Source organism: Parus major, chromosome 18 (genome assembly GCF_001522545.3).
Source record: "Parus major isolate Abel chromosome 18, Parus_major1.1, whole genome shotgun sequence".
NCBI classification, from domain to species: domain Eukaryota; kingdom Metazoa; phylum Chordata; class Aves; order Passeriformes; family Paridae; genus Parus; species Parus major.
Genome location: NC_031786.1, coordinates 9,663,715 through 9,678,156, shown reverse-complemented (window position 1 = coordinate 9,678,156; position 14,442 = coordinate 9,663,715). Strand labels below are relative to the sequence as shown.

Here is a 14,442-nt window from a genome sequence, read left to right as displayed (position 1 = left end):
ACAAAGACAACTCTTACTTCTCTGTGGCTTTATTTACAGTAATTTAATATCTTTTAACCTGCTTAAGGAAAGAATAAGTTAAAAATAAGATGAGAATTAATTTTCTCCACAAAAGTGGACACATTTACGTGTCCTTCACATAATAGTTCAGCAAGACCCGATTCTGTTGGGTGCTGAGAGAACTGTATGATGCTGATACTGAAATCGGTGGGAGACATGATCTTACAGTGGCTCGGTTTTGGTAAACATCACATTTCTAAAGGACCCATTGCCAATCCATCAATTATCACTTTCCATCATAAATGATCAGCGAACGATGGCACAATGCTACTCTTCTGAGCAGTATCCTTTTTGCCTCTCCAGACTACACAAAATGACTGAGTCTCTTAAAACTAACTCTGAACCATTACAAAAATCACAGAATGGTTTGGGTTGGAAGCGGCCTTAAAACTCATCACATTTAGCCCCACGCCATGTGCAGGGACACCTTTCAGTACCCGAGGCTGCTCCAAGCCCCGTCCAACCTTGGACACTTCCAGGGATGGGGCAGCCACAGTTTCTCTGGGTAACCTGTGCCAGGCCCTCACCTCTCTCGCAGTATCGCCGTGCTGCCCGTCCCGTCCGGGACTGCCCCGCGATCGGGATCAGCGCCGGGATGGGGATGGGAAAAGGGAAGGGAACGGGGATGGGGAAGGGGACGGGGATAGGAGCGGCGCCGGGGCCCGCCCGCGTCCCGCCCCGCTGTCCCTCCCTCCGGCCGGCCCGGCCATGGCGGCGCGGCTGTGGCGGCTCTGCAATCTCCTCATGGCCGCCTTTTTCGGGCTGGCGGCCGCCGTGCAGGTGAGGCCGGGGCTCCCCTCCCGTCCCCTCCGCTCCCCTCCCGCGGGGCACGGCCCCGGCCGGGCCGGCGGCTGCGGGGTCTCAGGGCGCGCCTCCCGCTGCAGGTGAACGACCCCGACGCGGGGCTGTGGACGGTGAGTACGAGCCGCCCTTCCCTTCTCTTCCCTTCGGGCACCTCCTGCCCCGGAGGTCCCGGCGGCCCCAGCCCCTCTCCGCTTATGCCCGGCCGATCCGGGGCCGCCGGAGGAAACGTCCGGGCCGGGAAAGCGATGTCTGTACTGCAGCGACAGCTGGAATCCGACCGCGCGTCCAGGATCTGCCTTGTTTCACCGCAGATCTGCCCCTGCAGAGCATCGCTGGCCTGTGCAGAGCACCCCGAGCTGCTCCCGCTGTGCCCGTGGCCTTGTGCTCGCCTTGAGTCTCCAGCGAGAGCCGCTTTCTGCCTCTCAGCGGGGCCTCCGGGGAAACTGGGGCCGAGCCGCGCTCCTGCGCCCGCCCTGCCCCGGGCCCCGGCCTTGGGCTGGCAGCTGCGGGCAGAGCGGCACCGGCTGTGTGTGCAGAGGAGCTGCTGGCTCGGCACGGGCTGCCCCTGCGTGCCCTGGGCTGCCCCTGCGTGCCCTGGGCTGCCCGAGCCCCTCTGACAGCGGCACCAAAGCGGGGCAGAACGGCCCAGCGCGGGTGGAGGGTTTGGGGAGCCCAGGCCCGGGCAGGACCCTGTCCCGTCAGGATTCAGGGAAGGGCTCTGCAGTGCTTGGTCAGGCAGCCAGTATTCCCAGGAGCAGAGGAACAAGGGCTGGCTGTGGGCTGATGGGCCGGGAGTTTGGGTGGTCATGGTGAAGATGAGCACAAGCAGTGCCAGGGCGTGCGGGAAGGCAAGGGACTGGTATCTGCTCTGTGCCTCTGACAAACCGCTGCGAAGGGGAGAAGTGCTGCTGTGGCTGGGCACTTCTGCTTCCTGACCTTGCTAAGTTTTGCTACTGAGTAGATTTACATGTCATTAACAGGTTGTCTACTTAGTGCCAGCTGCCCTGACACTGCTTGTCAGCATCAACCCTTCAGTAACAGGTATGATATTAGTGTGCAAAACAGTCTCTGCTCAAATTTTGCCCTCAAAAGGCTGTTTTGCTTTTTATTTTTTTTTAATTGAACCACTGATTAAAGTCAGGCTGTGTGGAAACACATCCTACTACCTTCTGAGGGCAAAAAGCTGCAAGACCTATTTCTGCAGAAGTTGGTTTTAGGGTTGGTGGCTGGACATGCTGCAGTTGAGGAGAGGAGCCCAGCAGAAAGCCCAGCTGCTGGGATGGGCTTGCCTTTGCACCCCAATTCCAGCTCAAAGCCTTCCAGAGTAGAAGCCTGAGAGCATGCTCTGAACCTGGCTCTGTGTTGACCTTAGCACTTTAATTGACTTTGTTTCATTGTTGTAAATCTGTGTTTTTGTTTATCAACCTCATGCAAGAGCATCTGAGCTTTGCACAGTTCCATGAAAGGGCTAAAGGTCCTGTTCAGTGCCAGGTATTGCAGCTGCCCAACAGAGCAATGAGCAGCAATAGAAACAGTCAAAGGCTGTGTTTCCAGGATCTGTGTTGTGGGGGCTAGCAGCAGTTCAGAGGATCATTCAGGTCAGATTTGTTTCAGGTCTTCAGAACATAGTTAAGATTTTTTAAAATTTAAATTCAGTAGAAATAATTTAAAATAAAGCCATTTTATATACAGAAAGTGACTGTGTGTGTTCTGGATGAATACTTGTCCTGAATAAACTAAAATTGCACTTAAAAAGAAAACCTACAGGAGTGCACGGTATTGTCACAAACTACACCATTGCAGTCTCTTGGCATTCTGGCCACCTTAAACATATAAAGTGGCAGCATTCCTAAGTTCAGAACTCATAAGGGTTGGTTGCTTTTGGTTTTGAGTATTTCAGGGGAGGTTTACTGGGTGATAGGTGACATAATGGCATTTGGCTGGTGAAGAGAATCTGCATGTTAATCTCACAGTTAGGGTTTTCATTGTGCCAAGATCTGTGAAAATAAAGATTATAATAACACAACTTTGGTAAAACTGCAGGTTTATATAAATTCACCAAGAAGTATTTGCCATTGAAGTCTGTGGAAGATCCAGACAGGTTTATTTCACACTTCATGATAATGGCTGACAGTCTGTTTTTTTCCACAGACAATGGTGTTTGGAAGAGCCTCTGTGACCTTCATTCTGCTGGCTGTGTTGTTGGGACCATTGCCTTGGCTTGCTCTTTGTTTGCTTATGCTCAAGGAAACATTTTTCACGAAGAGGAAGGCAGGTGAGCAGTGGGGTTTATTTGCTCCTGTCCAAATCCAGCTCACCAGGCCATCTTCTCCAGGTATCACCATCCAAAACTTTATTTCCTGGGCTGTTGCAGTGATTGCTGTTGGTCCAGAGGAATCAGACCAAAGAGGAGGGACCATAATGCTCTAAACCAGTGACTCCTTGGATGCAGGGAGGTGACCGTTCATTGCTTCCCTGATGGTGGCAGTTAGATCTACTTGGCTGGCTTTCAGAGACCAGGGCATAAACACAGTGAAACAGCTTTGTGCTCTTTCCCTGGAGCTTCAGGAATAGGAATTGATGTTTTAAAAACTCTTGAGGCAATACCAAATGCATGCTCACCTGGCATGGGCTGCTGAGTCCTCCAAGGGATTGAGGACAAGGAAGAATTTCTTGCCTGAACATTCAGGAGTTGCCTAAAAACAGGTGCTTGCAAAATACTGAGGTGAAGCCCTGGCAGCTACTTCTGTGCCTAATCACAGTCTGGAGAACTGGGATGTTGTATTGCTCTGTTTCAGTGAGAGAAATGTGCCTGCTTTGCCCATGTTAATTAGAGAAATGTGCTATGGAATACAAGTCCAGCAGTAGAACAAAATGTGGAGGCAGGAATTCCTGCAGCTGTTTAGCTGTCATGTCAATTTGTGGTGTGAAGCAAAGTTACTCTTTGAAAATACCTTTATAATTATAATCTTATTAAAATACATTGAATGTCTCCAAAGGAGCAGCCACTACTGTTTTGGAGGCAAAATTTGTATTGTCAGAATGTATACCTCTGTTTGTATTATTTTCTGATTTTATTTTTTTGTTTGGCTTTTTAGAGAGTTGTTTGGTCTGGTGATTATTACAGTATGGATGAGTCTTTGTCGCAGTTCAGCAAAGTAAGTTTTATTTTCTATTTATAATTCATTCCTATATTCACAATTAGTAACTAGCTCCTTGAAAACACACAGTTGATTTTGGCAGCTTTTTTTCCTGTTTCATGTCACCCTCTGAACCTTCCAGATGCCCAAGCAGTAGCAGCTGGTGCTACAGCCTGCAGGATCTTGCACAGATAAAAGTTGGGGCAGGGGGAATGTAAGGCTACATGAAGCACTTTTCTGGCCCCCTGCCATAATAGGGGAATTTTCCCTTTGCTTAAAGTGCATTTTTTTTAAACTCCAACTAGTTTGTATAGCCTGAGTTGTCAGAAAATTCTTTGTGCTTCTCCAGTAGAAGACTGGTGATGCATCCGTGGGAGCCCCATTAAAGTGGCCAAAGGCTGTCTGCTGTTTTTCCAGCTGCAGGCAGATGTGAGTGTTATGTGGTAACTGTAGCAGAGGCCAAGAAGGCCAAGGACATCCTGGCCTGTCCCAGCCATGGTGTGGTCAGCAGGACAAGGACAGTGCCTGTCCCCTGTGCTGGCACTGCTGAGGCACCTCCAGTCCTGGGGTCAGGTTTGGGCACCTCACTTCAAAAAGGACTTTGAGGGACTGGAGTGTGTCCATGGAAGGGAACAGAGTTGGGGAAGGGTCTGCAGCACCAGGTGTCACCATGGGAGCTGGAGTGGCTCAGTTTGGATAAAAGGAGGCTTGGGGGGACCTTTTCACACTCTTACAACTCCCTTACAGGAGGGTGCAGCCAGGTGGTGGTCAGGCTCTGCTTCCAGAGAACAAGGGACAGGACCAGAGGAGCCTCAAGCTGTGCCAGGGGAGGTTGAGATTAGATCCTAGGGAAAAATCCTTCACTGAAAGAGTGGTCAAGCATTGGCACAGGCTGCCCAGGGAGGTGATGAAGTCAGCATTCCTGGAAGTGTTCAGAAGAAATGACTGGATGTGGCACTGCACCATAGGGTTTAGTGGGTATGGTGGTATGCAGTCCAAGGTTGGACTTGATGATCATGAAGGTCTTTTTCAGCCTTAAAGATTCAGTGATTTGAAGTAGCTCTGTTGGATTTGTTCTGTTGTAGGAGTCCCCTGGGAGGAGTTCGCTTGGTTGCTGCAGTTGTTGTTGCCCTCTTCCCCTTTGTTTCGTGGCTGTACATTTATGTGAACAAAGACATGCGAGAGTCTTGGCCAACACACTGCAAAACAGTGATGTAATTGGCTGGGAAGAAGTCTACAGTAACTGTGCTGACCTTACTTGCCTTTGGTTTTGGTGCTTAACAAAAGGTGAGTGTTAGTTTGACAGGACCCAAAAATACCTCGCTGCTTCCAGCAGTGCCAGCTGAGATTTGGTAAAATGTTGAGGAACACTGTCAAATCTGAATGGGGAATTTTTCTATGGAAACTGTTCACCTTGCTGCTTCTTACATTTTCCAAGCACCATTGATCTAATGTCTGTTCTGATGGTATATTCAAGGTATCATTGCATCCCTGGATCACTCTCCAATCATCTCATCATTTGGGAAATCTACTATTTTGTAATATAAGGGACAAATAAAGCAAATACTGTTTTAATAAATGACTCTTTACAGCCACAGAACTTTCAAAAATGTGCCTGTATAAACCATTTCAGACTTACTGGAAAATTGAGCAGTCTGTATTTCTGTCCTATGCTAAAATTGTATGTAGAATATATCTGAAAAAAATATTTTTTGCTATTATCTTTAACTGAAAGTGACTGGCTTTACTGAGTAATAAACACTATTTTTTTAAAGAAAACTCAATGAAAGCCTCTGTATCTTTTATGGGAGATGCATATTCAAGTCTGTCACACACAGATGTGGGCACTGTCACAGCTCTGCTGCTCACCTGATTTTTCTTGGAAAGCAGGACCCATGCAGTAGCCCTGCAGCAGCAATCATGTCCCACAATTCATCCTGGAGAAGGAAGCACAGGTGGATACACTGGACTCAGGAGCTGGCTGGGACAGAACCAGGACAGCTCCAGGTGTAACACACAACACCTTTATTTACATGAGTGTCAGAGCTCACTCTCAGCACTGCTGCAGGTGATCCCAGCTGTGCACACACGGCACAGCCTGGGCATCTGCAGCATTCTGTGGTGCAGCACAGAGGGTCTCCATTCTCCTCTCAGGCTCAGCTTTTTCTGAGCATCACTTTTAGTTTCTAAAGTAATGTTGGAAGACTCGGTTAGGCTACAGGCTGGATATATTCTGCCAGACATGAGATCTTACTGTAATGTTCACAAAAAATAAATAAATAGAGATGAGGCTGGGCAGGTACAACTCTGCATGCTTTAATGCTCACAGAGAGAACAGCAGTGGTTTTTTAAACACTATCCATTACACGGTTTGCATCTTTTCACAGCAGAAATCTGGTCTGGATTGGGTGTTTGAAATCATTCTGCATTCAAGTATATTTATTTAAATTACTGACCTTCTTTGTTCTCCAAAAAGAAATCAGGTGCTTTCTTAAAGAAACATAATTTCTTAAATCCTGTATCCAAGAGAAGAACGCCCAAGCCAAAGCAATAAGGATCAGCCATGCACAGCTTTCTAAAAGCAAACAGCTGAATCTCCTACATTTTTATCCAACTCCTTCCTGAAGAAGAACAATCTGTATTTGCCTGGTATTTCAGAAATGCATAACTCTGTCAGGAATTCTGCCACCTCCCTTCAGTACCATTTTATCTTCATAGACATACATAGTTCCAAAAGCGTTACTTTCCGGCGGCGTCTCGATCAGCCCCTCCAGGGTGAGGTGATGCACTCCGTGAGTGTCCAGGCAGTAGGCGCCGTCGTGCAGGTGCCCTGCGAGGACACAGACCACGCACCTGTGCGAGTGGATGACTGCCAGGGCAGCCTCGTAATTCCAGGCCAGGCAAACCCCGTTGGAAGCAGAGGGATGAATGGGCAGGTGAGCTGTGGTCCAGAAAGAAAGAAAGAGTTAAAAAGTGTAGCAAATCTGCCTCATTGCTGGGAGGTTCAGCCATCCAACTGAGTATATAGCTGACCCCCAGAAGTGAGGCATGGTTGTTGTTCTCTGTTCTTTCAAGGGTTCCATCTGTACCTCACCTCACCAACTACATGTTTTCTGCAGCTAACACACACAGGGTAGCTAAATTTTTTTTCTTCCCCACATACTTCCATGGGAGTATACACCCCCCCATCAAATACAGGGGTTGGAACTAGACTAGCATTAAGGGCCCTTCCAACCCAAACCATTCTGACTGCCTATATATCCCCCTCCATATCCACCTACCTGCAACTATAACTTTTTCTTGGTTTTCATCAGAGAACTTGAGGACTTCATTGAACCAGTCCAGCTGGGCTTGGCTAAATCCTCCATTAAATGCTACAAAATGAGGTTCTTTGAGCCCTGCAATGAAGAAGGTTAGACACAAATGCATACACCTCCCATGGCTCCTATATTGGCCTTATGTAAATCTGCTGACAGTTGGTTTACTCTCAGAACCTTTGGGGTTTTTATTTTGCATCTCTTGCTAAAAAACATCGAAACTCCAGCCCCTTGCACAAAGAAGAAGATTATTTGTTAGCTTTCGGGAGTTTTGGTCACACTACACGAGCAGGGTTTTCACTGCTGGCTGTCCCCCGGCATGGGATAGGGTGGGCACAACTCGGTGCTCTGCACCAGCCGCTTCCCCAGCAGCTGCTCGGTGTTCCGATACTGCGGGACAGAGCTCAGCACAGCCCCAGGCGTACCGGGGAGCATCTCCAGTGCCTGGAGCCGCACTGACGGAGGGAGGCGGGCAGCAATGGGACACACGCTTCAGCCCCGGCATCCCGCCGTCAGCACCGGGAGCTCCGGACAGCGAAGGTTCGGCCGCCCGCGCCCCTGCCGAGCCGGAGGTACCTGTGGGGCTGTTGAGGTCATCGTTGGGGTTCTTCTCCCGCAGCAGCCGCAGGGACTCCTGGTAGCGGAGGCTGCCGGGGTCCGTGCCCAGGGTGCTCACGTCGTAGGCATCGAGCACGACGAGGCGGAGCCGCGGGGCCGGGCTGCAGTGATAAGCGTGGCACTCGCTGTCCGGGGGCCCGTCCGAGCCCCCCGCGGGGCGGCTGTACAGCCCGGTGTGCACCAGCCGGGCCCGGCTGAAGTTGTAGAGCTCGTGGTTGCCCCACGCGTGGTGTACCGGCACCGAGAGCTGCCCCAGGACCTCCAGCACCTGCTGCAAGGCGCTCTCGGACTCGCCGCGCCGGGCGTTCTGCCCATCGATGCTATCGCCCAGCTGCAGCACGAAGTCTATCGGCGGGCTCTCTCCGGCCCACGCCCGCACCGCCTCCCGCAGCAAGCGCAGGCTGTGCCGGTAGTAGCGCCGCCGGCAGCCGCCGAAGTCGTGCCCGTCCTCCGCGTCCGCGAACTGGATGTCGGCGATGACCCCGAAGGCGACGCGCGGCGCCGCCTGCATGGCGGCCTCGGGCGGGCCGGAAGGGGCGGTGCGGCCGGCGGGAACATGGCGGGGGCGGCGGGGCTATGGCGGCTCGGGGCGGGCGCCGTGCGGGCCCGAGCGGGGCTGTGGCCGCTGCCGGCTCCGGCCGTGCGGGGCCGAGCGGTGCTGCCCGCTCCCCGGAGCCGCCCGCTGTCGCAGCTGCCGCCGGGCCGCGGGCCGCGGGCGGGCTCCCAGAGGCGGGTGAGTGAGGGGCGGAGGGGGCGGCGGGCCGGGCCGGGCCGGGCCGGGCCGTGCCCTCGGCACTCACCAGATCCCTTGTCGCCCGCAGCTCGTGTCGTGGCGGTCACTGGCGGCCACCGTGGTGCTGGGCGGGGGGCTGCTGGCCGGCATGAAGGTGATGAAGCGGCACAAGGAGGAAGGTGAGTGCGGGGGTGTCGCGTTTCCTGTTCAGACGAAGCGTTTTTCGTGTTCAGATGATGTGCGCTTGGTATTCAGATTTATTTCACCTGCTTGGGCATCGTCACCGCGTCTTTGCCACAGGGCCACTTCGTCCCTGTGTTTACGGAAGTGCCGCAGAAAATTTTCAAAAATTAAAAGCGATTCAAGGTTCAGCGTTTTAAAGTTCCTAGGTCAGAGTAGTTGTGTTTTGCAGCTGGGCAGCGCAGACACGGAGCTGGGTGCTGTGGGCTCCCTGGGTTCCTGCCGTGCAGCCCCTGAGCTTTGCCCTCTCCTGCAGGAACTGCCCACACATTTCCTTTTCGTGGATTTACTGCTGAAAACAGAGGTATTGCAGCTTTTAGGGTATGTTCAGTTTTCAACAGATGCTGGTTTTGCTTTTCACAGCAGGCCAGATACCTGTCTTTATTTTTCCCTTTTTAAACGAAAGTGTGGTTAGGTAACAATGAAAAATAATACAATGTTTTAAAGGACTTTAGTGATATATTTGATTTTGTCCAAAAGGAACACTTTCTGGAAGGCATGTGCACACTGGGTTCCTGCATGACTGGCGTTGGTGGATCTTGACAGGATCTGAGCAGTGTGTGACTGCTGCTCCCTGCTTGCCTGGGAAGCATCGTGGCGTGGATGTGTTTGATTCCCACTTGTGTTTTGTAGAGCTGGAGAAGGAACGAAACCGAGGCATTGGGAAGCCACTGCTGGGAGGACCCTTCTCACTCGTCAGCCACGAGGGACAGCCCAGGACCAGCAAGGACTACATTGGCCAGTGGGTGCTGATCTACTTTGGCTTCACTCACTGTCCTGACATCTGTCCTGATGAACTGGAGAAAATGATTGCAGTGGTAGACGAAATTGGTATGGGAACTCAGTTGATGTAGGGGTCCATAAACAGGGATTTTGGGAAGGTCAGGTTTATTCTGATAAATACCACAAATGGTGGGAACTGGTAATATTTTTTTTAAAATGCTGTTGGCTATTATTCAGTAATTGAATTAATTGCTAAGGGATACTTAGATCAATCCCTAGGGTCTGACATAAAAGCACTGATCTTTCCACAGCAGGGAACTTGGGAATAGAAAGGTGGTGGCAGGTTACAGGAAATATGTTGCATTGTATTTTCACCAAGAAGTGACTGTGAGGTATGTTAGGATTTTTTTCCCTCTATTTTGTTCATCTCTATGAGATTCTCTCCTGAAACAGCGAGGCTGTGCTGTGGAGTGGAGGGAGGAGGAAGGCTCTGTGTTAGCTGTGTTTTCTTAGCCTGCAGGCCCTGAAGAGTTACTGAGCAGGGGTAGTAGTAACCCAACATGGGAGAAATCAGACCAAAGTGAAGGCTTTGGCTGGAACATGAAGGAAAGAGCCTGGATTGTGTTTTAATGTTTCCTCCTGCGCCACCATCCCGGCATGCTTTCCTTGTCAGCCAGTGTTCCAACACATGCATCACACCACAGCATCTTCTGCAGCAGAGCCAGTCTGTCATCCCTCCTGAGCAGGGCAGGGCCTCTGGTTGGGGGGCTGGAAGCTGACCCCCAGACACAGAGCTTTACATCTCATGGAATTTGCTTCCTTCACAAATTACATAAATAAAGTTGCACAAAATGGTCTTTTTTTAGTCACTTGGGGTGGGCTTGGATTGATGTTACATGGCTATGAGCTTGTTTGAAGGAAGATGAGAGGTGATACCTGGTTTTCTAAAATAAATAATAATTGTTAATGTCACAGATCGAATTCCATCTTTGCCTAATCTGACTCCACTCTTCATCACCATTGATCCTGAGAGGGACAACCAAGAAGCCATTGCCAGATATGTTAAAGGTATTCCTGCTTTCTTCCTCTGTGTCTCATAGCATGTAGTACAGAGCACTGAAAAGGAGCCTCTTGAAGGGATTCTTTTCACTAACATGTGTAAATGTCTTATTTCTATCTAGAATTTTCTCCGAAGCTGGTCGGGTTGACTGGTAGCAAGGCACAGATCGACCAAGTGGCTAAAGCATACCGTGTGTACTACAGCGAAGGGCCCAAGGATGAGGACAATGATTACATAGTGAGTAAAAGGAGCCTTTGCTTCCCAAAAGACTGTGGATAAGAGCAGCGTGTACACTTTGAAATCAGCTAGTGGATCTTTACTGAAGCCCCATGTGCAGTGGTATGCTAAGCTGTCAGAGCCACAATGCCCTCCTTCAAGCTCAGAACCTTACCAAAGTGTGTTCTAAACAATCCCAGAAATGCAGACAGTAGCACAGGAGCTAGCAAGCCTGGAAGTAGTCGAATTTCTTTCTGATCTGTAACATACTTGACTGGCTCTTTTCCTATGTGCTCCAAAGTGGCTGTGATTTCTCATTTCTAATGCAGCTGAACTCAGAGCACAGCTGTATTCCAGTCCTGAGCAGTCATGGCTTCCAGCTCCAGAACTCTGTGTCTTTGCTGAGAAAGATGTTGTCACGGTTAGGTGCAGCCAGCACTTGCAGCATCATTTAAATAAATTTGCAGTGGAGTTAATTTTGATACAAATCCAATGGGAACATTCGGGATGTGCATGGGTGAGGCTGCTTCAGTGCACCGGCAGGGGCCGCCCCTGTCCCGCCTGTCCCTCTGTCCTACTGCCCGGATCCCGCATGTCCCTGTGTCCCACATGTCCCTGTGTCCCACTGCTGGTCCCGGTCCCGCATGTCCCTGTGTCCCGCATTTCCCTGTATCCCGCATTTCCCTGTGTCCCACTGCCGCTCCCGATCCCGATCCTGCATTTCCCTTCTGAGCTGGTGTTCTGGGATTTTGTGGTCTCAGCAGGGCACGCTGTGCTCTTTTGCAGGTGGATCACACAATAATTATGTACCTCCTCGGCCCTGATGGTGACTTTGTGGACTACTATGGCCAGAATAAGAGGAGCGCTGAGATTTCAGCTTCTATTGCTGCACACATGAGAAAATACAGATCCTAAACCAGAAGGTCTTCGAAGATTGCTGTGAATGTCACCTGTGGGTTTGGCTGTGATTGGACATTGGAGTTCAAGCAGAAGCACACAAGTGTAATATCCTGTTAAGCAGGTCTCCTTTCTTCCAGATAAGAAAGGCATTCATGTTTCTGCAAATTCCCATTACCAAAAATCTCTACAGAGCCTTCCCCATGGATATAATTTCCAACAAGATCTTGGGTACAGAAGGAAATTTGGGACTTCTCTGAAACATTGTCGGGAGCAAAGGGTGAAAAGCACTTTTCACTTGGGAAGAGCATACCAGTGTGTTGCTGGTAAAAGAAATTGCTGTTCTAGCAAGACATCAGCAAAGACAACAGTCATTGCAGGAGAATTACTTGATGCAAAGCCATGGGGCCATGGTGTTCTCAGAGGAGCTCTGCCCTCTGGTTTCTCTGCACTGTTTTGCCTTCTGGGAGAGGCAGTTGCACTATTAGAAGCAGGGGAGCCTTAAGAGTGCTTCTTTACCCAGGTTAAGAAGGTGAAGAGCATTGAAAGCAACAGCAGCTTCCACCAATGGGACCAGCCCTGTAGTGAGCCTGATAATTTCATCTGAATGCAGAAATGAAATGTATTTTCCTGGTGATTTTTCCAGGTGAACACTCTTCACTTATAAGGAAAAGAGAATTTGGTTGCAAATAGGTTTTTCTTCTGGTGCAAATGATGGTGTGTGTAGTTGCTTTGCTTGTGCTGAGCGGGGAAGTGGGGAGGGTGGAGGGGGACTGTGTCCAAGCACAGGGCTGGCAATCAGATACATTTTATGCAGTGCAGCATTTGAAAATAAAGATTGATTTATATAAGCATTATATATTTTTATTTCCTTAGGTTTGACTGGAATATTATCAGAACTTTGTATAGTGGTCAAACTTCATATTCTTGCTCTGCTTTCCTTCTTTTCTAGAAAGCAATATTTATTTCTAGTCATGCATATTGGGAGCTGAATGTGCATTTTTAAAGGGAACCTGAGAGAATGGTCCACAGGAGACAAACCAGAGCCATTGGTGTGAGTTCCAGAGAGTGCTAGACTGAACACAAGTGCTCCTGCAGGTAGCACTGGTGTTCTCCTGAGTGTGGGGGTTGGAAGAGAATGTTCCCATCCAAGGGAAGGTGCAACGCCTGTGGAAAATTTCTGTCTCTCCAAAATTATGAAAACCTGAACTTCACCTACTTCAGAGCAGTGACATCTCTCATGCATTTTTACAGATATTGGATACCTGCAATATTCCATGGGCTCCACCTTCAGGTCTGTATTTATTTGATCCTTTGTGATTTGTTTGTATTTGTGAGTCCTCAGGGTTCACCTCTGCCCCATCCCTTACCGTACTGTGGCTGTGCTCTGCACAGCAGCCTCTGTCTGCCCTTCTCAAGGTCTCTGCTGTCACATCAGGCCTGTATTTTAAATAATGCAGCACTGTGTTAGGGCCAGATACCTTTTCTACTCTGAGGATAGTCTGGAAAATCACTGTATGAAGCATTGATAAGTAAAAATAAAATCAATTAGAAGACCCTGCTTAGAAGAAAGAATTGGTGTTAGGGCTGAGCCAAGTTAAAGCAGAATTTGGACAAGGCAGACCTCTGTCCTGAGGCTTTGCAAAATCAGCACATGAGCTGCAGCCTGGGAAGAGTCACCTGTTACACTGATTTCTCTAAAGCTCATTTGCAGCTGACTCATACTACAGAGACAAATACAGGATTCCTGTCTTCTCCCAAATGTTTTGGCAGCAGTGTCGTGTCCTTCACCTTGTTGTTGTGTGCCCTGAAAGGCAGAACCAGCTGACCCAGGAAGCTTATGGCAGGCTGGAGGGAGTGTGGCAAAGGCCCAGGAAGATTTCAGAGGGAGTGACGTGTCCCTTGCCTCATGGCAGAGGGAGAAACTCATGTCCTGCTTTTTTCACCCTCCTAATTTGACCATGCCCATCATTTTTCCCTTGGCTTTTCCAGGAGGGAGACTTTGGAAGTGAGGGGTTTTATTTTTTGTTGTTGTGGTTGGTTGTGGGGATTTGTTGTTTGGCATTTTTTCCTTTATTTGCAGTTTTGTTTCTTTTTAAAGAAAAAAAAAAAATGTTGTTTAGGAAACTGTTAGGATTTCCCTGCCCTGTTCAGTGGCAGCAGGGAGCACAGATGTGTTCCCTGTGTGTTTAGGAGGCCCCAGGGTTGTGCTAAGTTCTCACTGGGAGGAGGCAGAGCTGGTCAAGGAAGGGAAGGGAATGTACTGGGCATGCTTGGAGACACTGTCAGCAGATATTCAGTATTTTTCCGGTCCAGCATAAGAAATGAAGCAAACTGCTTCTGTATTCATTGTACCCAAATTCCCTGTATCCCCAAGTGCAGTGCCCAGCCCACAAGGAGGGAGCTCAGCTCTGTCAGGGAAGGTTTGTGACAGGTCTCCTCTCTCGGGGCTGTGCTTGGTGCTGGGGTGGGGTTGAGCAGGGCCAGGCTGCCCAAGCAGGTCTCCTCTCTGAAAACCTTACCAGGTGACAGGTTTCATGTGGGAACCAGACTTGTTGGAGCCTGGTGCTGTGCAAGGTGAACCTGTGCTCCCCAAGGCCAGCAGGGACCCCTGGGTACCCCATGCACAGGGGA

The 14,442-nt window shown here is 49.8% G+C and overlaps 3 protein-coding genes across 4 annotated transcripts; 2 read left to right on the top strand and 1 right to left on the bottom strand.

The window, feature by feature from the left end:
* Window positions 1-748: 748 nt before the first annotated feature.
* Window positions 749-5,783, top strand: TMEM220 (transmembrane protein 220). Of its 2 annotated transcripts, XM_015646054.3 has the most exons (6): window positions 749-840; window positions 945-974; window positions 1,845-1,905; window positions 3,016-3,139; window positions 3,963-4,022; window positions 5,090-5,783. In XM_015646054.3, the coding sequence occupies exons 1-6, from the start codon at window positions 769-771 to the stop codon at window positions 5,220-5,222; spliced, it is 480 nt and encodes a 159-aa protein (XP_015501540.1). In that variant the 5' UTR covers window positions 749-768; the 3' UTR covers window positions 5,223-5,783. The 2 variants fall into 2 exon arrangements, with proteins under 2 accessions (XP_015501540.1, XP_018864084.1); XM_019008539.2 differs by lacking the exon at window positions 945-974.
* Window positions 5,784-6,014: 231 nt separating this feature from the next.
* Window positions 6,015-8,485, bottom strand: ADPRM (ADP-ribose/CDP-alcohol diphosphatase, manganese dependent). Its single transcript, XM_015646051.3, has 3 exons — window positions 7,898-8,485; window positions 7,286-7,402; window positions 6,015-6,945 (listed from the first exon to the last, which is right to left on the bottom strand). The coding sequence occupies exons 1-3, from the start codon at window positions 8,448-8,450 to the stop codon at window positions 6,659-6,661; spliced, it is 957 nt and encodes a 318-aa protein (XP_015501537.1). The 5' UTR covers window positions 8,451-8,485; the 3' UTR covers window positions 6,015-6,658.
* An 85-nt stretch (window positions 8,486-8,570) lies between these two features.
* LOC107212592 (protein SCO1 homolog, mitochondrial) lies at window positions 8,571-12,665 on the top strand. The gene is made up of 6 exons (XM_015646053.3): window positions 8,571-8,672; window positions 8,761-8,851; window positions 9,546-9,743; window positions 10,611-10,703; window positions 10,817-10,932; window positions 11,698-12,665. Exons 2-6 carry the CDS (start codon window positions 8,821-8,823, stop codon window positions 11,824-11,826), a joined length of 567 nt encoding a protein of 188 aa, XP_015501539.1. The 5' UTR covers window positions 8,571-8,672; window positions 8,761-8,820; the 3' UTR covers window positions 11,827-12,665.
* The last annotated feature ends 1,777 nt before the right edge of the window (window positions 12,666-14,442 follow it).